Genomic DNA, 25,012 nt, shown 5'->3' with positions numbered 1-25,012 from the left:
CAGGAACCTGGAGGCAGGAGCTGATGCAGAGGACATGGAGGGGAGCTGCTTACTGGCTTGCTCATCATGGCTTGTTCAGTCTGCTTTCTTATAGAACCCAGGACCACCAGCCCACAAATAGCACCACCCACAGTGGGCTGGGTCCTCCCCCATCAATCACCAGTTAAGAAGGTGCCCTATAGCCAGATCTTACTGAGGCATTGTCTTCCAACTCTGATGAGCCTCACTTGTGTCAAGTTGACATAAAACTACACAGCACAGCTGTTTATACTACGATACTTAGTGTCCAATTATTTGGGTGTTTCACAGGGCTTTTTACTATCTATTTCTGGATTATTCCATGATAGCCAGAACAAGATATTTCATATGACTCAAATCTTTTAAAATTTATTAAAATGTATGATATATCTTAGAGTATTTGTCTGCTGTGTATATGCTGGAAAGCGAAGTATAATCCTCTCTAAATTAGTTCAGTGTTGTGTAAGTGTTGACATGGGGAAGCTGGTTGATGTGGCTACTGGAGTCTTCTTTACCCTTCTGGATTGTCTATGGTTCATATCTGTTAGAACTGCAGCTTTTAGACATTTTTAAAAAATGGCTTTTCTGACTTGTCTTTTGATGTCCTGTTCCTCAGTGCCCAACAGGCCTGGTTGCTGTGTTGTCTTGATGAATTAACCTTTTACCTTATGGGTCAAGCCTATTGGTCCCTGGTAAGAATCTCAGCTCTGCAATCATCTCCTCTGTGATGAGCACAGACACTCCAGCTCTTGTATTTCCATGACATGTCACACACCGCTTCTCACCCTTTCCTGGTCACCCAGCTTGCATCAGTGTTTTTGGTGGCTCTTTTGCAGGTAGGATATGGTTTGGTTTTGCTTTCTGTCTATGCCTGGCAATGTCTGACTTTTCACTGGCTTGTTCAGACTGTTTATATTTTTCAAGCACTTACAGAAAAGGAAGCGATACAACATGGTCTCCACACAATCTGTTACTGGGTTATAGCTTCCAAAGAAGAGGCTGTATTCCCTGGATTCTTTCAAAAATTACATATTTACTTATTATGAGTATGCATGTGTGTGTGTGTGTGTGTGTGTGTGTGTGTGTGTTGGTGTGTTTGCATGTGCCATGGAGTGTATGTGGAGGTCAGAGAACATCTTGAAGGAATTGGTTCTTTTCTTCAACCATATGGGTCCTTCAGCGTATCAAACTCAGGTAGTCAGGTCTGGTAGCAAGTACTTTTATGCACTGAACCGTTTCACCTGTCCCCACCTGCTAAAGTGTCTTCTCCATAGCTTAATCAACAACCACCACCAAACATAGGTCTGATGGTACACATCATTAATTCTAGCACTCAGGAGGCAGAGGCAGGTGTTTTTTATTTTATTTTATTTTATTTTATTTTCTAATTTGTCTCTTATCTCAGGTGAAGTCCCTCTTAAGAATTCCTACATTATGTTGTTGGTGTGGTCACCAGCCTTCTGCTTTCTCTGTGTTTCTTTGGTTCAGTTTACTTTCACGGTGTTTTGGTTTTTTGTTTTGTTTTGTTTTTCTGGAATACTTCATTTCTTGCTTGTTCTGTTATAATCAGCGTGTTTCATCCTGCCCTGTAGTCTCCTCAGCAGCAGCCTCTGGCCTCTGATATATTTGGGTCCAATAGGTGATTCTGTCTGAATGAGGTCACAGACCATAGATCCTGTCTCACTTTCCATGTGTTTATGTGTCAAGCCAGGTGGCATCTCCCTGGTGGTTTGTGTTGCCTCGGATGTTCCTGTGAGTACTCCTGGGAAAGCACGTCTTTTAAGCCATTGTTGACATCTTCTCTTTGCTCCAATGTCTTCACTTCTCCTGAAGTAGCATCACCCACACTCATTAGAAACTTGAAGGCAGCAGGACTCCCATGGTGACTTGAATTCTATAGCCAGACACCAACCCCGAGGGATTTGAGCTGACTCCTCCATCACTTATCCCTCTTCTGCCTTTTTTCATGGCTAGTTACAAACGTAGGAAGCTCACCATAGGCAAAAGGGTCAGATGGTGTCAGACAGACCTTCTGTGGGAAACATTTTATGGCTGGCTGGGGGTTCCCTTGTGTGAGGTCTAGGGCCCTTGTCTAAAGTGGAAAGTGCCGCATTTTTTGCCAGATCCTCCCACCCTCTCACAGGTCAAAGAATGGATTTAGTTAGAAATATGGAAAAGCTTAGTTAATCCATGCACCAAAAATTGCCACTAGGAAAGCAGCAGTGTAAACAGTGTGTGACTAATCCTTTCTTCTGAGGAGAGTGGTTCTGGGCAATTGTTTGCCCCATGTTTCCGTAGACACAGGGGTTTCCATAGATGCAGATCTCTGAGCAGCCGGCCAATACCCCCCCACCCCATCTCCTTCTCCCTTCTTCTCCTCTTCTTTTCTACTGGAATACCCCTTGTTCCTTCTGACCCCCTTCTGGTACTTCTGCTGTACTGTCTGTGTGGCCAGTGACCTGCTACCAAACCCAACGGCCTTTCCTAATTCTGTGTATTCCGCTGCTCTGCAGCAATTTGTAAATACTTTTTTTTTCTCTCTTCCTTTTTGGAATCCTTTCTTGTTCATCATTTCTAGACCTATAATGTTTGGCTTTTAATCTCTTTTGATTCCCTATCTATTCTATGTCCTTTCTATCTATCTATCTATCTATCTATCTACCTACCTACCTACCTACCTACCTACCTACCTACCTATCTTTCTATTTATCTCTCATCTATCTATCATCTATCTATCTATCTATCTATCTATCTATCTATCTATCTATCAACCTACCTACCTACCTACCTACCTACCTACCTTAATGAGTTGATTTGTTCTGAGTTCAATGGACAATGATTCTTAAGTTCACTACAAAACGAAGAGGCTGGAGATGTGGCTTAGTTGATAGAGCGCTTGTACAGCATACATGACGAGGCCCTGGGTTCGAATCCCTGCACTGCAGAAGCTAAGTGTTTTCAAACATACATGTATGTCCAGCAGGTGGGGGGGTGGGAGACTAGATAGGTCACGGACCCTAGGGGAGGAGCTGTTTTCTTAAATAGGAGTCTTGTACTCTTTCAGAGGATGTCAACCATCCTTAACTGTATGCCAGAGAGCAGAAATTTAGTCTGCCTACTGAATGTGGCTTACCCCTCAAAACTGTTTGTGACTGGGTCTCAAGTAGCCAAGGCTGGCCTTAAACTCATTCTGCAGCAGAGGTTGACCTTGAACTTCTCCTCTTTGTGCTTCTACCTCTCAGCTGCTGGACTTACATGGTGTGTGGCACTGGAAGGGGAAGTGGACACAAGGTCCCATCCCTAACCAAGAAGCTATTTGCAACTGATGCTGGTGGGAAAGGGAGAAACCAGCTTTCTCCAGTGGAGTGTCACTGGGTAGAACAACCACATTCCCATGAACGGTCTTAGACCCAGAAGCAATTGGGCAACATAAAGCAGACTCTGGGGTTTTTCATTTTTTTGTGATGTTTTGTTTTGTCTTGGATATTTTATTTTTTTATTCTGATTTTGAGTTTTAATTTTTTTTGAATGAGAATGAACATGCCACTGGATAGGTAGAGAGGTGGGAAGGATCTAGGAAGGAAAAGAATATGATTGAAATATATTGCATGGAAACAGTTTTTCGATAGGAGAAAAAAAAAAAAACAAGCCCTAATTGTGAAAAATTTTGTGTCTATAAAATAAGTTGCCAAATGTTCTACTTAATGACCCAACATTTAAGAAAGGATGTTGGTTGTATATAAGCTGTATGAATGATGCTTTTAATCGCAGCACTTGGGAAACAGAGATAGGTGGATCTCTGTGAGTTCCAGGGCAGCCTGCTCTATGTAGTGAATTCCAGGACAAGCAGGTCTATGCAGAGAAATCCTGTCTCAAACAAACCAACCAACCAACCAACAAACAAACAAACAATTAAACAAACAAGTAAACAGATTAACTTATAATATAAATCTCCATTCTCATGGACTCTCTCCACAATTAAAAGTGACTATCTTCCAAGACTATGAGATTCCATGCTTTTAAATAAAAATTAAAAAAAAATTCTTTTCACATTTATTTAGCATGTGTGCACATGTGAATGCCATACCATGTGTCTGGAGGTTGGAGGACAACTTGCTGTAGTTGGCTCTCCTTCAAGTGAGTCCTGACAATCAAGCTCAGTTCATCAGGTGGGGCCTCAAGCATCTTTACTGGCTCATCTTCTTGATGGTTCATTTTTTAATCTTTTTTTTCTTTTTTTAACAGTTTTGCTTTTTGAAGGTGCTGGCTCTTTAGAACATCACTGTTTCTCAGCTTGGAGGCCTTCCCCAACTGCTTTCTCGAGATCTATCTTGTGTTTCTGTCTGGAAATGAAGGTAGCCGTCTTCTCCATAAACTGGCTCCTTCTCCTAACCCCTTTTGCTCAGTATACTGCTTTGCTCCTACTTTTCTCTTTGGCCTTGAACTAGCAATACTCTTCGAGGGAACTGTTCTTTACAGATTCACGTTTTCAAGGACTTCTTTCACTCCCATCCTTAACTCTTGCTGGCAGTTACTTTCACGTGGACCCTTCTCGGGGACAGTGACGGTTGTCTAACTAAGAATGTCTTAGTGAGTGAAGACTGTGCTTACCCCTCCCAAAGTTACTATTTTGTATGTGTTGGCTTCCTGTCTCTGTGGCCTCAAACAGTACGCTCACCCTTGATATCTTCTTCTAGGAGCCTCATCTGTCATGGTCATCAGTGTTACCTTGTGACCCTCGGTTGGGAAAGATGAGGGGCTCTGCTTCCACTCTTCCTCTTTCAGAGTTTTTCAGCTTCCTCTAGCCAATCCTGGACTTCCGTATCACCAGAGTTGGTGGTGCAACATGGGATCTTCTAATAACTTGGTACTCTTTTGCAATTGCTCATTTGTAATACTTGTCTGGGGATGGCCCGCCCACCCTGCCCTGAGCCTTGGGAAGTGTTTGCTTTCTTTCTTCTCTCCATGCCTCTTGGAGGACAATGCTCCCAACATCACATTTGAATGGCTTCTCTCCTCTTTTTACTCTACTGTGTCCTGCAGTACCCCTGATCCCCCCAACAGTAGTCATATTTTCTAGTCTAATGACTTTTTTTTTAAAACCTTCTCATCATGCTCTGATCATTCACTGTCATGTGAGGTACCCGTCTTCATGTCTGCAGGAGAGGGCTTTATTGGGAAGAAGAATAAATGTTAGGATTTTACCTCAGGTAGTTTCATTCCTTTAGAGAGCACTGTTCTTTATTTTAACCTTGGAAGGTGGAGTGGGAATACCTTTTGACTTCTGGGTGGTTGGCTTGCGAAGTTGGAGAGAATAATTGTCTCCTTATGCAGACTTTCTAGGAAGACATTGGTCCATTTGTCCTCATTATCTTTCACTTGGACTCAGTATCCAGAACCCCTGAGGTGCTGGGAGATTGTTTGATCTGCGCTAAGTCCTACAGGCATCTCTGATTAATGTCTTCATGCCTCAGGTTATAGTCCACGAACTGTCATGAATGAAATAGCCCAAGACTGCTTAAAAAACAGACCAGAGGAATACTGACGTCAGGATATCCTTCACAGTGATAATAGCTATTATTTTGTGAAATTTATTTTGCTTATGTACAAATACAGACATAGGTGGAGACATATACTACATTTCCAGGCAGAACATACTGCTTGGCCTGAAAGAGACACCCTGATGTTGTGGGAATTTGCTTGGCCAATGACCTTGGAGTATCTGACCCAATAGAGGTGCGTTTTTTTTTTTTTTTTTTTTTTTTTCCTCTTTCTGGGTTTGTTACTGCTTAAAACTGAGGAGGGGATGTTCTCTCTCTCTCTCTCTCTCTCTCTCTCTCTCTCTCTCTCTCTCTCTCATTAGAGACCATAGGGCTGGTACCATTGACACCACCACCTCCAGGCAGAACAGAGGACAAGAACAGCTGTTTACTTTGTTCTGTATCTGTGAGTGTATTTCTCCCCATTTTATATCTTAATAAATCCTTGATACACTTTAATAGACTCTCATGGATTTGCATGACCCCTGACTGTGGGAGTCCAGCTCTGACCTGCTCCCACCTCTCAAAGGGTTCTTGGGTGGAGAAGAGAGGAATGAGGAAATAATAAGCAGAAAGATAGACCTAGACAACAAGGGGAAAGACAGAGACACAGGATAGCTTCAGGAGGGCCCTGGATCAATACCCAGCCACCCAGAACTTTATTCAGAAGGACATTTTATAATATGCCAAGGAAGGAGGCAAAAGACTTCTCCCTTGCAAGATCAGAGCACAACAGTACAGCCAAGTGTAGATCTTTCCAAACATCTGGTAGGCACACCCGTGGCCAAATCATCCCTTTATACAGCCCTGCTGGATAAAGCAAGCTCTGATTCTCCGACCCTGAGTGAGGTCTCACCAGATAGCCTCTGTGGGTCTCTGCATGTGACTCATGGAAGGCATAGCTTCTCCCACTTTGCTGTAACAGTCAATATTTTTCACCATACCTTCACTATCTTACAAATCTGTTTTAATGCCTCTTAATGTTTATTGGTGGGTAATCCAAACTGTGATAGCTGGGTGGGACAGGCGCTAGCTAATGACTGCAGTGGAAGGTGGATCTGAGGCCCCTGAGGGCTCCAGCAATGCCAAATGCTAGTTTTTATGTACAGGATTAAGGAATTGTCTTGTGGTATGGATAAAATAGGGTGATCCTCCAATGGACGAACAATGGGGGGCTTCAGAGTATTAAATATTTGAACCTACCAGGGTGGCTGTATTTTAGGATTTGTAATTTTCTCTTTACCTGTAGTTGTGAGGAAGGAGGAAGAAAAGGAGATCAAGATGTTCCCCCGCCCCATTTATTTTGAACCAGAAGCCCTACGGTTTTGATTTTGTAATTTTCCTTTCAAAAATTTGCACTTTCCCCCTTGAAATTTACAGTGACAATGATGGGACCAGCCTGCTCTTTCCTTCTCACAGCTAAGCCTGGAAACAGGGGAAGAAGAAATTTGAATAATTAAAAAACAAATTAAATTTTTGTTTTTCTGAAGTGGTTGGATGGAGGAGGGTCAAAGGCTGTCATCAAGTTCTAGACTTGGCCCGGCTTGCCTTCTCTCCTTTGATTCTCACCTGGTGCACCGGGGGGGGGGGGGGGGGGAGCCCTGTCCACATGCACCTGCAGCTCACTTCTGGCCGCCATTGATTTTCCAGTTCAGAGGCAAGAGTTACTCCCCTGGAAGACAGACCCCCCATTTCCCCCCAGACTTGCCTTTCTGGAGATGGCCAGGACAGGAGTGACCAGTGGCTCTCTAGGTCTCCTAGAATTCTGGGTCTTGCTGCTCCCTACAGGAGCTCGTCCGTGTCTTTGTGCAGGGTGACGGAATGGCTTAGAGAGAAAGAGAGTCACTTCCAAGTTGGGGAGGAGGCTGGCAGAATAGACTTGGGACCGCCAGATTTGTCCAGCTGTTTCCAACTCCCAGCATACTTCAAGTTCAAAACAACACTTACATCATCAAAATAGAAGTGTTTACAGCGCTAATCCTCCTTCGGCTTTGGCTAATACAGTCATCAGTCTGGTGACAAAGGGAGTGTGCCCTGTGTGGCACCACATCTGGGAAGATCCAGATACAAGTGTAGGCGTTTCAAGACCACAGGGTTGGAAGTGGTGAGTGACAAGGTGCCAGCACCCTCACTTCAGCCACGTCTGGTCCATAATCTCTCAGGAAGGCTCTTGTTCTACTCTGCAACTCCTTCCCTAGCCCCGACCAGGATGAATTTGAGTGAACGTATGTGAGATTCTTTGACTGTTTTTGATGAAGACCCTAATGGTGGAGCTTTGGTGACATGATCATTTGTCTTTTGTGGTGCATGTTATTTCTCCTACTGTTTGGGTAGTCCCTTTAGGGACCCATCTTTAGAGTCAGACCACACTGGCGAGCAGGTACCCCTTCAAAGGCTGTTTGCTGTTAGTGGTGGTGTGCAGCGGTTGAATGATGCTTAAAAATGAGTGGAGGTGATGGAAAGATGGTTCAAGCAGGAAGGTTCTTGCTTTGTGAGTGTAAGGACCCATGTCTGATCCTCAGCAGCGATGTGGCAGCACAGGCCAGTAATCCCAGCACTTGGAAGGTAGAGACAGGAAGATCCTGGATATTGACTAGCCAGCCTTGCTGAACTGGTGAGGTCCAGGTTCAGTTAGGTGGAGATAATTTGAAGAAGACATTGGCTGCCTACCTCTGGCATGCTCACACACACACACACACACACACACACACACACACACACACACACATTGCATGCTAAATAAATATAAATAAAATGAGTCAGTATCTTCTTAAAAAATTTTTCATTATTGGTCTTTGCACATGATTCATTATTCTTGTTATTTGTAGGAACTGGTAGTTATAAACCACTCAACCTGAGTTATCTTATATAATTTATATAGCTATACTTATATAATTATGAGATCCAGCATAAAATTAAATAGATATTTCCCTGAAGCATTTTAGTTTTTTATATATATATATATATATATATATATATATATATATATATATATATATATTTCAAAAGGAATCATGCCTGTGTATATGTGTGTATGTATATATATTAAATAGCATCTCACCATATAACCCAGGTTTCCCTTAAACTCCGTCTCTGCTTCCCAAACGCTGGTGTTAATGTATGACCACCATGCCCAGCTTATTTTATTCTTTTTTTTTCTGCTTTAGTGTGTTCAGATTTTTGTACACAAACTCTTTTCTCTTGGCCTTGTGTGGTAGAGATTCTCTGCTACAGAATGGGAAACTGAGGCTCCAAGAGCCAGATGAGCTAACCCACTAGAATTAGGCAATATGGAAAGTCCCACTGTCCCACACTGGCTCCCACGACTTACAGCTGGTTTCTTGCACTGTCTTCCTGGGCTTGTTTAGTTCTTCTTATTTATTTGTATGTGTACTTATTTATTTTTACGGGAACCTACTCATGTTGACGTCTTTGCCCTTTTCTGAGAAATGGATACCCCATGTTTTGCATGAAGCCCAATGTCTAAAGTCTTTGATAAAACCCACCTGCAATCACCCATTCTTCACTACGCATTTTGACTAAACAGATGAGTCCTTTTTGCACTGGATGGTTCCACCTGTAAGCCAGTAGTTCCTTCCTTATGTGCCACAAATGGCAGCCTGGATGAGCCTTGTGTGACATGGGTGTTCCTTCCAATGTTTAATTTCTTGTTCTCTCCTTTGCTTGCTTTTAAAACCCCATGCCTATTTTCTCACCCTCTCTTTGTTTCTTCCCAGAGTGGCACCCTTGTCTTCCCAGAATGTGATGATTCATCACGGCCAGACCCAGGAGTACGTGCTGAAGCCCAAGTATTTCCCAGCCTCGAAGGTGGTCTCTGGAGAACAATCCACAGAAGGGGCTTTCTCTTTAAGATATGGGCAGGATCAAGGCACCGCACCCTTTCAGGGTGAGTATCTGCTCAGACAGCCATTTTCCTGTTAGAGACTCAGAGTTTGGAAACATTTTCTTTGGTTTAGATGGCTGTAATATGTCACAGTAGATAAAATTCAAGAGTCATTAAAACACCTACTTTGGTTCCTAAAACAACCAGACAGCAGATTTTTTAGCATGGTTTCCTTATTCAGAGGAAAGACATTTTTCCGGGACTTTGGAAATAAATCTGGAGTGACTTGCCTGAGATTCTGTTTCTGCAGGATTTCTTCTCCTGGGAGACGTGTTCCCTCTAATTTTAGGTACAGCTGCATGTCTGACATGTTTGTATTGATAAAATGTTTTCTTTAGTGAAGCTGCCAAGATCCATCCCCCGTGAACGGCCGACTTGTCCAACACGACTCCCTGAGGTTCACCTATGGTAGCTATTTTTAGGCTGAAAGGTCTACCTAGTTTTCAGTCTACCTCACAGATGGCGGGGAAGACTTGCCGGCATTTGTAAAGGACTATTGTATCTGGGGCCAGCTTGGTTGGTATCTCCTTGTTCGAAGCTCAAGGACACAGACGCTGGCTGGAAGGGTAGGGAATGTGATGATTTGTGGTTTCGGTACTACAGAGTGTCTGCTGGCAGCCTCTGCGGAGAATGTGCTGGAGCGAGACTCAGGCAATTCAGAGGCGAGAGCTAGACTTCACTTTCTCCTGCCAGCAGCTTCCTGCTTTAGTCCGTGTTGACTGATTGCCTTCACCGTAACTGACCAGGAGTGGGCCAGGTGTGAGTGAGGTGGGGAAGGACTCTGGGTTACTAGCAGGAATAGTGCACATAGCCCAGGGAGAGTTTTGCTACTGTTTGGCGCTTTAGAAGTTGGAATCTGCTGTGGATTTGATGCTCTAGGGCTGCCCCCACCTCCCACTTTCTATTATGACCCTCTGGTGATTGACGCTTTTTTAAAAAATTAATTTATTTTTTACTTGAGGGCTCTGTCTTCATGTACACCTGCAGGCTAGAAGAGGGCATCAGATCCCATTATAGATGGTTGTGAGCCACCATGTGGTTGCTGGGAATTGAACTTAGGACCTCTGTCTAGATGCTGAGCCATCTCTCCAGCTCCTACACTTACTTTTTTTTTTACAATAGAAAATTCAATGGCAGATTTGTTTGTGTACACTTCATCTTTCGAGAAAGTTCCCTTCTGGGGCTGGTGGCTGGGCGTCAGAGCGGTGGTTTGCTGTGGCTTATTAGGATGGTGAGAAAAGCAAATCAGAACCTTAGGGAAGGGTATAGAAGCCACTGAAATCATCTCCTTGTCAGGCAAGACAGTCTCTTGTCCGTCACAAAAGAACCACTGTAACCACCATGTCCCTTAACACCCTTTGAGTTCTTCTTTGGAAATCTCCCCCACAAGCATGCCGTGTTCTTCTAATTCTGATTTTAAAAGTGAACAAAAGGAGGTACTTATTATGTCCTGGGATCTCGTATAGATAAACACCCTTTGAAAGCTCTCTAAAGTTTGGAAGTGAAAAGAAGGGAATTTTTGAAACCTTCTGATCATATTGATAACGAGAGGAAGGAAATTCTCAGCTAGATGGAAAAGTCAGGAAAAGATGGCTTGATGTCACTGGAAAGAAAACGAGGTATGATGTTCTTGGTTGGTTACTGTTGACTTGTTATTCAAATCTCTCTCTCTCTCTCTCTCTCTCTCTCTCTCTCTCTCTCTCTCTCTCTCTCTCCACACACACACACACACACACACACACACACACACACACACACCCTATCTACCTACTATCTCTCTCTCTGTGAGAATTTAAAATCTAAGACCTCGCTGAGCTGTCTTCTGGAAAATGAAGCATTTTTCTATGTAGTAGGGAGCTAGTGAAGGCTATAGTGAAGTAGACGAATTCATGCCCTCCATAATGGTTTGCTCTTCTCAAACCCTCCAAAAGACAGGACTGGATCAAAAAAACAAAACAAAACAAACAAACAAACAAAAAAAACCAAAGGGGGTTTAGGAAGGACTGAAGCATTAGTCATATCTGCAAGACAGGAAGGGAAATGTGGCTATTTTTATATTGAGACTATACTGAGACTGGAGGTCGAGCTGGAAAGCTATGAAAATAAGTCACTTTGCAGGGCTGTGAAGGATACTGAAATAGGAACACTGAGTGAAAAGGATAGAGAGGACTGATGTGAGGAAAGGAATAGGAGGAGAAGAGACCTGGAAGTGTCTGACTCCTCACACCCCCACTCTGTGTCAGGTCGGAGGAGAGTGAGAATGTAGTGTGGGACAGAAAGGATGGGAAGGCAGCAGGGGACATGCAGGAAAAGTCAAAGCCTTCAGTACCCTCACCCTCCTCTTCATCGAAGAGTTCAAATCCAAACTGATTAACTCCAGGGCATGCTGTGGGCTAGAAGGTGAGAGAGAAGCAGACGATTCTGGCTTCAGAGGGGCAGAAGAGATGAGGTCACCAGGACATGCTGTGCCTTGGGATGAACTCACAGGATTGGCGTGTGCCTTCCCAAGAGTACCGCCATGACTTTGGGGGACGTCACTAGGACTGGTGGAAACATTTTGGTTGGTAAAAGCTCATGTTGCCTTCTCCATTGAAAACAGGGGTTGTGGTGGATGAGGATGGCACTAGAATACGTGCATCATAAAAGCAGAAAGAAGATTGCTGGGAAGGACCCAAGGGAGGGAAGGTGTGGGGAGCTGTATCACTCACTGGTTTGAAAAATCTATACGGAAACCTAATATGTTGATTAAAATAGATAGATACATACACAGATACATAGATAGGTTAGCAGATTGACAGATACAGATAGGTAGAGAGACACACACACACACACACACACACACACACACACACACACACACCCCAAGGTATATAGATGTGGCTGGAAAAGGAAGTGAGCTATTGTAATTCATGACAGTTGATTGGGTCAAAATTAGTATCTTGCAAACAGCGATAATGCAGAGTGCAGAGTCCTGTTTTCTGTAGCTTAATAAGCTCATCTGAGGGAGAGACAGCAGAGGACAAACACTTGGTAGAGTAAGGAGGTAGAGATAGTAATGGGGTGTGTCGTGGACTCCATACAGCCAACTGTATGACTACATCAAGTATAGCACTCTTCAATTGAAACAGACTGGATGGGAGGCCAACCAGTAAGTTGATGGTGAGGTGATCTCTGGGGAGGAAGCAGTGTTCTGCTGGAGTGTACCAGAATTTCAGTGACATAGCTCACCATCTTTGCTTTATAGACATAACTTCTCATGTTTTGATTCAATATGTTTACCAGCCTTCCAAGTCACTGGGCAATGTAATACCCACAATGGTTATTCTGTGGTAACCAATAAAAGGTACCTTGAGTGATAAGTTGGATCTCTACCATATTCATTGGCTTAGGGTTGACACATTTGTGCTTAAACTCAGTAGATATTTTAGGTGTAGTTTACAAGAAAAAAATTGAGGTTGTTAGATAAATATTTTGGTACATATTTAAAGTGAGACCTTTAAGAAAATATCACAGAGTGTAGAATACTGAGTAAATTGTTGGAGGCTAATGGGCTATTGTTTGCCAACACTGGTCTAGAGATTCTCACCCCACTGTGTGTGCGTGTGTGTGTGTGTGTGTGTGTGTGTGTGTGTGTGTACGTGTGTGTGTTGTTTTGTATGTATATGCATATATGTGTGATGGTTCACTCACATGTATGTACATGTAGGGGTCACACATTACATTGGGTGTTTTTCTCTATTGTTCTCTACCTTATATTTTGAAAAAGGGTCAGTGTCTCACCAAATCTGGAGTTCACAGGTTCAGCGAGGCTGGCTGGTCATCCAGCCTCTGGGATGTGCCTCTCTCCATCTCCCAGTGCTGGGATTACAGTTGCAACCCCCTCCCCCCTGCTGTGCCCAACTTTGATATAGATGCTGGCAATCCAAACTCAGGTCCTCATGCTTATGAGGTAAGCAACTTGACCCACTGAGCATCCCCCCAGTCTGAAGCTAAGTTTCTACTACACACTTGTTAGATTTTGGATCTGATCAGCTGATAACTGGGAACAGGACAGTTACACCAAAAGCTTCCCATGAAACACTGCTTGTAACTGCCATACATTGTCAGTGCTCCTACCAACCCACTCTCCATACCATGTTGATTCTCAGATACATTCTCTTTCAAGTTTGGAGGCAGTAGAAAAACAATGCTTCTCAACCTTCCTAATGCTGCGACCCTTTAATACAGTTCCTCATGTTGTGGTGACCCCCAACCATAAAATTGTTTTTTTCCCTTTACTTCATAACTGTAATTTTGCTACTGGTATGAATCATAATATAAATATCACATATGGGGAAGGGTTGGGGGGAAGGCTGGGGAAGCAGGAAGAGGGAGGAGGGGGATCTGTGGTTGGTGTGTAATATGAATAGAAAATTTCTTAATAATAAAAAAGAAAAAAAATAGATATCACATATGCAGGATATCTGATATTCGACCCCGCGAGAGTCATTTGACCCCAAGGGGGTTGCAACCCACAGGTTGGGAACTGCTGTTAGTTTATTTTCTTTTAATGTTAAGAATGTCAGGTTTCAGGTCTTAGAAAATGGTGAATGGCCGGGCAGTGGTGGTGCACGCCTTTAATCCCAACACTCGGGAGGCAGAGTCAGGTGGATCTCTGTGAGTTCGAGGCCAGCCTGGTCTACCAAGTGAGTTCCAGGAAAGGCGCAAAGCTACACAGAGAAACCCTGTCTTGAAGGAAAAAAATAGAAAAAGAAAAAGAAAAAGAAAACAGTGAATGTCAGCTCTTTGATCTTTACAGAAAACCTAGTTTTGGCAAAAACAATGGCATGGTCACAAGGCTGGGCTGTATGTTGATACCCCCTGGATTTCTCAAAAATGTAACAAGCAGAGTAAATATATATCTAGCAATTTTAACTCTGAGTAGAATTTAAAAATAAAAAACACATCCACCCAGATTTGTATGTAATTGCTCATCACAGTCCAGTGTCTAATGAGAGATGATGAACTGACTGCTCTTTGAATGATGAATGACTAAAAAAAAGGGAGGTAATTCCATAGAATTAATTGAGCCATTAAAAAGGAATGGAGTACAGATACTTGCGAGAACTTTAAACTTACTTGGAGTGAAGGAATCCAGACACAGAAGAACCCAGGCCACATACTGCACGATTCCATTTATATGAGGCATCCATAATAGGCAAGTCCATAAAGACAGAACGCAGATTAGTGATTGCCAGGGCTAGGGGGGGTGCCTACATATAGGTCAGGGGTTACTTTTTGGGTGATGAAAAGTGATCAGGAGTTATTAGGTCATGGTGACTGCACAGTCTTCTGAAGATACTAAGAAGCACAGAATGCTACATTTAAAAAGGGCACATTCAATGGTGTCTGAATTGTGTCTCCTTTAAAAAGTAAAAATTATTTACAAGGACAACTGCCAAGTAGGTGGTTCTAAAACCTCACCAGTTCCAAGGCACAGAGAGAACTCCATGGCTCTCCAGTCTTCAGGAAGGTGAGAATGAGCGGGGTCTTTTTCCAGCACCTTCCTTGGTGATGTTCTCAGAAGAATGTAGTTTGGAAACCAAACTCTGCTATCCTTGGTTGAGTAGTATTTTTAACTCAGAGAAGGGAACCTTGAGATGGTAGAACACTCAAAGGGTGATGTTATCAGGGGGACCCACTGAGATGATTAGAATAGCATATACCCAGGAGCGTGTGACTCAGTTGTTTGATAATGCACACTAGAAAAAAACCTTGAAGGTGGTGAGTGGTCACATCAGATACACTGTTGCTGTAGTCAGTATACTGTTGGAATCTTGGTACCTGAAACTAATGTTTCTATTACAGTGCATGCTAGGATGGTTTTACCAAGAGTGATATAGGGCAATACAGGACTTACTAGGGTTGATGGTTGAGATACTTGCCTAGGATAGCAGGAACACAAGCCTTGCTGAAATGGTCCTTAGACCCCTGGTTACCAGTCTGAGAAGGTGATGCTGGAACTAAGAAAGAGGCAATTACTCCCGTCAGTTACTTTTTATAGTAGGTCTCTTAATAGGGAAGGAGCAGAAATTTGAATTTGAAGTTGCATCTCTTTGTGTGTTTCGTGTATGTGTGTGTGTGTGTGTGCATTTGTGCCCATCTTAGTGCACATACATGAGCAAGCACACACATTTGGAGGCCAAAGGTTGATGTCAGACCGTCTCCTTTATTTATTTCCCTCTACCTTACTTTTTAATTTAAGATTGGGGCTAGCTAACCGGATAGCTTGGCTGGCTGTTGGGATTCAGGGTTCCTCCTGTCTTTGTTTACCATCCCTTGATGCAGTGCTGTGGCTACAGACCTGCATTGCCATTCTTGCCTTTTACCCAGGCTCAGAGGACCTGAACTCAGGTCTTCATGCTTGTGTGGTGAGCACTGTACCGACTGAGCCGTCTCCCTAGCCCTGGCGTTGGAGTTGTCCTTGCTAATTCCAGTTGTTTTCCCACGGTAAGGGCTCAACTTTTAAGTGGGCTGCTTATATTTCAGTATCATCCTCTAAAAGTTTATTTTGATATATTCAAGGAAGCAGACGTCTTAAATTCCAGAAGAGGCATATGTCATGTTTTATAGATTAACTTCCCAAAGGTCTATAAACACAGATAACTCAGACTCTTAAGAGGACTGAGGATTTATATTCTGATGTACTGAGATGGGGAGTGGGAAGGAAAAAGAGAGAAACACGGGTACCACAAACACACAGAATTGTTAAACTTGAAAAAAAAAAAGAGCCCACTTTAAAAACGTTAAATCTAATGCTGTTTAAACAGGCAGAGCTGACACAACATGAACATAGTCCATTAGGCAACTTTTGGCAGAAGAAAACTGGTACCTCAGGAGTTGTCTTTCCCTGGATCCTGTGGTCTGTGTTGACCTTTCCCAGTCAGTCTTTGCAACAGACAGCTCAGCTCCCACCCAACAGCTAGAGGTTGGCTGACTGAAATCCTCTCTCCTTCCCTAATGGGTGCCTGGCTGGAGAGAAGTGCAGCATGTCCTCACAGCATGGTTTTGTTGTCCAAGCTCCTGCATTTCTACTGTGGTCTGACTACACTGCATAGTTCAGCACTTGAAGAGGATGGACTTTGTGGGCACATGAGACATCTTTACACTTTTAGAGGCATGACAATTGAATGTGTGTCTGGCTGTATTAGCCTTCAGGGTTGTGTTCAGACATGTCAGAAAACATGGCAGAACATGAAAACATGTCAGAGTGTGGTGACAAATAGCAATGGCTCATCCCCTGAAAGAGAGAAGTCGATGTATCTGGAGTGAGGACTTCCCATGGTTGTAGATAGATTGGTACAACAAAGAGGCATTCAGTGATGTCTGGGTCTTGCTGGCTATCCAGTTGAGAGAGGGAGAGAGAGAGAGAGGACACAAACACACACTCACACACATTCATATTGAGATAGATAGATGATAGATAGATAGATAGATAGATAGATAGATAGATAGATAGAGGAATGATTTTACAGACCATTAGAGGTGATGGCCCAGATCTGAACACTGGGAGAGAGACAGCATTTATCCCAGACAAGCCTAAGGATGCCAGCCAAGGAGGTTGGCAAGGGCATTGAGTAAAGGACTGGATGCTTATGGCTAGTTACAGAATGCTCATGAAGTGGGTGTCCACAGTGTAGCAGAGAGCATCTGTGATGGGCAAGAAGGTGTCTCAGAGCATGGAAGCATTAAGCTTATCCTGCACTGACTAGCCTTTTCCAGAAGAGGGAAGATGCTCAGTGGTGGTAAAGGAAGAAGTTGGGATGATTGATTTGGGTGAGAGGAATTGTTGTTCTTGTAGAGAACATGTATAGAAATTCTTGTATAGAAGAATATCCAGTTCTTGTATAAAGGATGGATTGTAACATAAAGCCCATCAGCATGTTAGAAATGCTAGTGAGGAGGAGTTTGCCCCTGAGAAACATCATGCCCTTAATTTGGAAGAGATAGGGAAAGAAAAGCAGCAGCAGAAGAGACCTAGCATCCTGGAAACCACACTGCACGGAGATGGACAGTTACCGACAGATGTGCTGAGGGTCTCTTAGGATGATCCTTTCCAGATGAACCAAGTGTGAATCTGAATGGAGAGATGTCCAGGGATGTAGCTGAGGCCTCCCCTAAATGGAGAATACCATCAATGAATGTGCAGACAGATACACCTTTGTGTGTTGGCTCCACATTGATTCATTGGACATTAAATGGCAGTGGAATTTGGACCTGCCAGCTGTCTGAGAAGCTGATAAAAAAAACCCACCAACTACCACAGCCATGAATGAATAAGCATCCAGAGGGCTAAATGTATGAGAACAGACTGCTTTACAGAAGGAATAATGGTAAAGCTTCATACTTTTTCCCTTGCAAAATCGGGTTCCCAAAGCTGGTTGGTCACCTGGACACAGTTTTGTAATTCCAAACTGTAATGAAGTATTGGGTGTTACGGTTAAAGGTGGGTACAGAAAACTTACTTTCCCCTTGATGATGTCTGGCAGTGTAGACAGTAAAATATTATTATTTGTAATAGCCCGACACTCTTGTGAGTGAACAGGGTTCAGTCAAGCTAATCTCAGGAAACCAGGTTTCACAGAAGGATGGGGCGTTGCTCTCTAGTTGCTTGAACCACCTTGCACTTGGTGGTGAGGTAGAGGGTGTGGAAGACTTATACAAGAGCTGTTTGATCCCATCTCTGTCCAGGAAGGTATGTGAGCAGGAATGTTCTCTGTCTCTTGATCAGCTACACGTTGTTAGAGATAGCTGGGAACCGGTAGACATGGATTGATTGTCAACACTTCCAAGAAGCTTATCCAGCAACATATAAACAGTGACGGAGCAAAGCCTTCCAGAGAGAAGGATTATGTAGTTTAAATTCCTCCACGGTCAGTCTTCAGTGCCAGAGACAATTTTTCGTTCCAAAGGCCCAAACTTTCATAATAATACTCGCATTCAAAGATATTTCTGGTTGTCGAAGCTAATTTCAAGGTACTGAAAAAAAATCAACATTTAGTATTGCTCCAGAATATTCTAGAGTCAAACTGTAATTTTTTTTTTTTTTATAATTTCCCATGGGGGTAGGGAATAACACAAATGAATTTATAGTTTGCCATGGGAAAACAAAACAGCATCATTTGGAGAAGAGAAAACCTGTATTCAAACAAACAAACAAACAAACGAAAAACAGGGAAAGATGGTGACTCTTCTGGCTTTGGATTTCTTTGCCAGAATCCAAAGACTCTAGTTAATTTACATTCTGAAGGGGAAAAGAAGCGGCAGCCATGGTTAGAGCTGAAGTCGGTTTTGGTTCAGAACAAGTAAGACTCTCGTGATGTGGCTCAAGGGACACTTCCCAAGGGAATCAGTGGCATGTTCGTCTTCTCAGGAGTTTTTCCTTGTGGAATGACCCCCTTAGGTTGAAAACGACTGCCTGGCTGTGAAGATGTCCCACTTTGACATAAGGATTAGCACTGCTCACTTGTAGTTCCTATGGTCTTGTCAGTGCGCATGCGCATGTGAGTACGCATGCGCTTGGAGGGCAGTGATGGATGCTAGGCGTCTTCTTCAGTGGTTCTTCTCTCACTGAACCTGAGCTCAGCATTTCAGCGAGGCTGGCTGGCCAGAGAGCCCCAGAGACACTTCCTCGGTGCTGGACTTACAGGTGCGTGCCCCTGTACCCAGCTTTCAGGTGAGTCCCGGAGCACAGGACACAGGTTTTCATGTTTGTGTGGCTTTACTGAGTGAACCATCTCCCCAGCATCTTGCAGAGTTTTTACATCAATTTCTTTTTCAGAGGGCATCAGTGCTCAGGACTGAATTCAGTGCCTTTCACAATCTAGGCAAGTGTTCTACCATGGAGTGGCATTTGTGTAGCCTTTGGCTACGTGTGTGTGTGTGTGTGTGTGTGTGTGTGTGTGTGTGTGTGTGGCCCAGGCTACCCTCAAACTCAGGATCCTCCTATGTCTGCCTCCCTTATGCTGAGATCACAGGCCCATACCACCATTCCCAGTTATATCACATCTCTAAAATAGAATTGCATTAGGATTATGATATTTTTTTTGTGATTTTAGGCCTGTCCTATTTATTTTCTTTTCTTTCCTAACAGATAATTGCTACCTGGTTACATTCAGCTAATTCCTGTGATAGAGAAATTCTATACTACAGAGTATATATATATATATATATATATATATTTGTGTGTGTGTGTGTGTGTGTGTGTGTGTGTGAGACTGTCTGTCTATGACATGGGTGTGTATCAAGTCAATGAGTCTGTAATTTTGAAATAATTTTTAGCTTCTTAGGTTACATACAAGCAGTATCCTGCTATTAAAATTTTTCTTGTAGCCTAACTGCATTTTGCAGGTTTGCTTTTTCAAGATTCTCCTTGTATGTGTATGTGTACTTGCACGTGTGTGCACATGTGCATTATGTGTGTGAATGCAGGTGTTCACATGCCACTGCCTGTCCATCTATTGGTGTCAGTCACTGCCATTTTGTTTGCCTGCTGCAAGCTTCTCTGGAAGCTCTGGGATTACAGATGCCTGAGTTATACATCTAGCTTGTTTGTGGACTCTAGAGATTCAAACTTGGGTCCTCATGCTTGCATGGCAAACCCTTTTACCCACGGAGCCACCTCCCCAGCCCTGGTTCTCAGTTTTGGCTTAGGTGAAAACATTATAAGTAGGGTTGCTTTTGTGAAAAACATCATAATTATGTTACAAAAAAAAGTTCATAGCCTATAAAAGGGTTTGGAAAGCTTTGGTGAGAGAACAGGATCTATGGAGCGGGTCAGAGAGTCAGGTGGGGGTTCCACACTAGCCTCCAGGCGTCTTGTGTGGGATTGAGTGCTCTCCCCTAATGAGGGTAGAAACGCACTAACCCAACAGCTGGGCTGCTGTTTAATGGCCAAGCTAATGGCTACAGGTGCATCCAAGGATTGTAGCAGCTTGATGGGGATCCAGCAGAAACCAGAGCGCTTCCTCCCACACTTGGAGCTTGCATTCCAAGGAGTAGCCTGCACAGGGGCGGGGGCCCTTTACTTTAGAGATTAACCCTCCTCCCAAACAAAATATTTTCATTTTTCTCCTTTATTCATCAATTAAAAAATATTATTCCTTGTGATTCAGCTAGAGAAGCAACTGGCCTAAAGGCTGATCTCCCCACCCCCTTAGTCACTAGATATTTAATGAAAAAGAAGTGTTTAAGTGGGCATTGGTTTGTTTTGGTAGAGAGGGAAGGCTGTGAGCGTATTTTTGTGAAGAATGATTCTCTGACCTATTTCCCTTCCCCCCTTACATTTTATTTATCCCAGAATAAATAATAACGGTAGATGATATATATTTTTTTTTATGTATACTTCTTTCCTTTTTCTTCCCTCTTGCCACTTCTTTCTTGAGGGTCGAGTGACCTTTCCTGTACATCTCCCCTTGACTAGGGCTTGGCCAGTGAAGTGGGTAGGCTGAGTGTGGGTCTGCTGATGACTTTAAGAGACCTCACATGTTCCCTCCCTCCTTCCTGGAGCCTGGCAAAGGCAACTATCTTGTCTGCTGACCTCCTTGGAATCTGCTCTCTCTGTGTCTCTCTGTGTCTGTCTGTCTGTCTGTCTCTCTTTTGAGATCACCATGCCAGTGGGGTGGAAGGACTGTTGAGAACACTCTAGATAAATCAGTTGCTAATCTCAGTTAAGCCACACAATCTGGTTGTAGTTAGACATGTTGCTTGTCGGTAGAAAAACACCATTACAGGTGACCCCCAGCTTCTGGGCACAGTGGACTGGAAAACATGTAGACACTTGACCCAAAGGAAACCAGTGTGGGGCTGACCAGCTGTCTGTCAGAGCTCTCCCAGGCAAGGGTGATGTTGGCTAAACCAGATTCAACAGAAGGCTTCTTAAGGCATTTATACCGGGGAGTACTTGGAATGGAAGTTGGACTAACCCAAGAAAGCTGGAGAAGCCAGAGGGAAATTTTCTGCCATATGACTAATGGGCGCAAGAACAAAGTTCAGAGTTTTTGCAAAGGCCTGGGAATGGAGCAGCATGCTATGGGTGCCTTAAATTGTGTTTCTCACTTTCAGTAAGAGACGCTCACTGAACCAAGTCCCGGTGTTGGTGAGATCTGGCTGGTGGGGCTGGGTGTTCCTGGATTCTCTTGAGCTGTTCATCATCCTCATTGCTCTATGCAGTTTTATCTTAACACCCTCTCTCAGATAACGTGTGCTCTTCATTGTAGATGGAAAGACCCCAGCTGATGTCGATTCTATTTCTACCCTAGTCTCCGACAGCTGCATGTCCTGACTACTCAGTGCACCAAAACGATTGCTTTCTCATGAGGAAGAACCCAGCTGCCCTGCTGCCCTCCTTTATAGCTCTTATGCCTGTCTACACCCTTCCCTTTTAAGAAGGCTTGGGATGGCTGGCCAGATAGATAGGAAGAGGGGAAGGTTGGGTGAGTTTCCAAATTCCCCGAGACCCTTGGCCTGAGATCTGCAGGGCCTGCTTTATGAGTTTGAGCGCCCTTTTGGATTATTATTATTTTTTAAATTTTTTTCTTTATTATTATGTGTTTTAAATTTTATACATCAGCCATGGGTTACCCTGTCCTCCCCACTCCCGCTCCCACCCCCACCTACCTCCAGCCCCTCCCCTCCATTTCCATGTCCTCTAGGATCAAGACTCCCCTGGGGATTCATTTAAACCTGGTGGATTCAGTACAGGCAGGTCCAGTCCCCTCCTTCCAGACTGAGGCAAAGTGTCCCTGTGTAAGCCCAAGGTTTCAAACAGCCAGCTCATGCACCAAGGACAGGTCCAGGTCCCACAGACTGGGTGCCTCCCAAACAGATCAAGCTATTCAATAGTCTCACTTATCCAGAGGGCCTGATCCAGCTGGGGGCTCCACAGCCTTTGGTTCATAATTCATGTGCTTCCATTCGTTTGGCTATTTGTCCCTGTGCTTTTTGCAATCTTGGATTCAACAATTCATGCTCTTACAGTCCCTCCTCTTTCTCAACAGTTGGACACCTGGAGCTCCACCTGGGGCCTGGCTGAGGATCTCTGCATCCACTTCCTTCAGTTATTGGATTAGAGTTCTAGCACGACTGTCAGGGTGTTTGGCCATCTGATCACCAGACTAGGTCAGGTCAGGCTTTCTCTCGACCATTGCCAGCAGTCTACAGAGGATATATCATTGTGTATTTCTGGGGACCTCTCGAGCACTCTGCCTATTCCTGGTCTCATGTGGTCTTCATTTATCTTGGTCTGTTATTCCTCGTTCTCCCTTTCTGTTCTTGATCCGGCTTACTTTTTAATGATTCAATTTATTCTTCGACAATATCGTCTTTGTATACAGTGCACTATGTTTGCTCTCACACCCCAGCCCCTCTCTTATCTCCGTCTCACTACCCTCAACTCTCCCTGCTCCCTAGAGGTCTGTCTCCCACACTGATGCCTTGCGGTTTTGTTTTATGACCCACTGATTTTAACTAGGGATGTCTGTGTGGCCATAGGCTCCCATGGAGAGTCCCATATGGATTTCTAACAGAAATGTTCTCAGCCAGGGCTCGGGGATTCTTGCTCACATGAGATGGAGAGTGTCCAGTTGTGAGTGTGACTTGGGGAACCTTTTCAGGAAGTCTTCTTGCAACCCCATCATGCCTTCTATTCATTCATCTTTGTTGGTTCTGGGCTTTCTGGCAACCACAGTGTGGTATTTGTGTAAATGCCCATCAGGCATGCCTTGCCATGTCTTGTACATAGAAACACAGCAAAAGTAGTTAACGCTGTCTCAAGGCTTATTTCAAAGACGTTTAGTGGAGAAAGTGATTCATGTTTCTTGTCAGAGGTCCCAGTTTCCAAGCCACACCTGAGTCTATCTGGAAAAAGAAACCCTATAGAAGTTACGATACGCTGCATTTTTTGGTCTGTAAAGGTTGGCTAGTTAGAAACATGACAGACTCTTCCCTCATCTGGTTGGCACCTCTTCTTGTGTTAGCCACTGTACTAAACTCCCTGTAAACATTTACTCAGCGCCCAATGTCTGGATCGTTTAATGACGGGATGCATTCTGAGAGACACATCGCTCGGTCATCTCCTCACTGGGTGCTCATCATGGAGCACACTGACTTCCAAACCTTGGTGGCGTGTGCTTTTCACTTGTCATGCTCACTTTCTATTTATAATTTAATTTCATGTTTAAATGGGCATAGGACATATGAGATATCATTGTGCCATTTTCAAGTGAAATATGTTTTGTTGGATTACTGCCCCTGTCTTTCCCACTCTCTTGACCCCAGTAACCCACATCTTTCCCAGCCTTCCTGTCCACCTTCCTGATACACGTGTCCTATTGCTCCCCCTCCCCTCCCCCTTTTTTGAGACAGGGTTTCTCTGTGTAGCTTTGGCGCCTGTCCTGGAACTCACTCTGTAGCCCAGGCTGGCCTTGAACTCACAGAGACCCGCCTGGCTCTGCCTCCCGAGCGCTGGGATTAAAGGCGTGCGCCACCACCGCCCGGCCTATCCTTCCCCTTCTTTAACACTCCTTTTACCCTCTCGTGTTCTCCTTTCTAGTTTTTTAGGCTTTATGCACGTTGTGGCCATTTTTATATAGGGATGCATACATTATACACTCAGATCTGTATATGAGAAAAAAAATGTGATTTTTGTCTTTCTGTGTTTGGGTTACTCCACTCCATATAATGATTTCCAGATCTGCTCATTTTTCTGAAATTTCCTCATATTTTTTTTTTCCTGGCTGAATAAAATTCCATGGTATTTGGGTACCACATTTTCACTACCCATTCATCTGTTGATGAGCATCTAGACTGGTTCCAAATTCCTTGCTATTGTGAATAGAGCAGTAATGAACGTGGATGTGCGAATATCTCTGTGACAGGGTATGGAGTTGTTTGGGGAGGCCCAGGAATGGTATGGCTTGGTATAGATGGTAATTCTGTTTTTAACTTTTTGAGAACCTCCCCTTACTGCTTTTCAAAATGGCTACATTAGTTTGCACTCACAGTGGCAGTGAACAGCATTCCTCTGTCCCACGTTTTTGCAGGCATTTGTTGTCTGATTTCTTGATGACAGCCATTCTGACTGGGAGGGTGTGGGTATCTCCAGGTAGTCTTAATTGAATTTTTGTGATGGTTAGGGATGTTGAACACCTTTTAAGAATGCCTGTTGGTTATTTGTGTTTCATCTTTTGAGGATCGTCTATTTTGGTAGCTCATATGTTGTTGATTGGCAAGTTTTACTACTACTACTACTACTACTACTACTACTATTATTTTACAAATTCTGGCTATTAGCACCTTGTCTCAAGAATAGCTGACAAAGATTTCCTCCTAATCTGTAGACTTCAACTTGCTCTCTTAGTACAAACAAAACATCCAGTCAAAACAAGATGTATGAGGCTGCTCCTGGTGAGACACAGACAGCATGCTGGTTTCAGGAAACTTAGTTTTATAATAATACATTCTAAAAATAATAGAATCTATAGAATAATAAACACAAACTACTGACATAGTA

General features: G+C 43.6%; 1 protein-coding gene across 1 annotated transcript in view; it reads left to right on the top strand.

Annotated features, from left to right (window-relative positions):
* The window catches only part of Ltbp1 (latent transforming growth factor beta binding protein 1), a 394,201-nt gene that overhangs the window by 141,034 nt on the left and 228,155 nt on the right, over window positions 1–25,012 (top strand). The window contains exon 4 of the mRNA XM_036171423.1: window positions 9,296–9,465. Coding sequence (XP_036027316.1) covers window positions 9,296–9,465 — 170 coding nt within the window. The remainder of the gene's footprint in view (window positions 1–9,295; window positions 9,466–25,012) is intronic.

The sequence above is a fragment of the Onychomys torridus genome, chromosome 21 (genome assembly GCF_903995425.1).
Source record: "Onychomys torridus chromosome 21, mOncTor1.1, whole genome shotgun sequence".
NCBI classification, from domain to species: Eukaryota; Metazoa; Chordata; class Mammalia; order Rodentia; family Cricetidae; genus Onychomys; species Onychomys torridus.
This window is presented reverse-complemented; position numbering and strand designations above follow the sequence as displayed.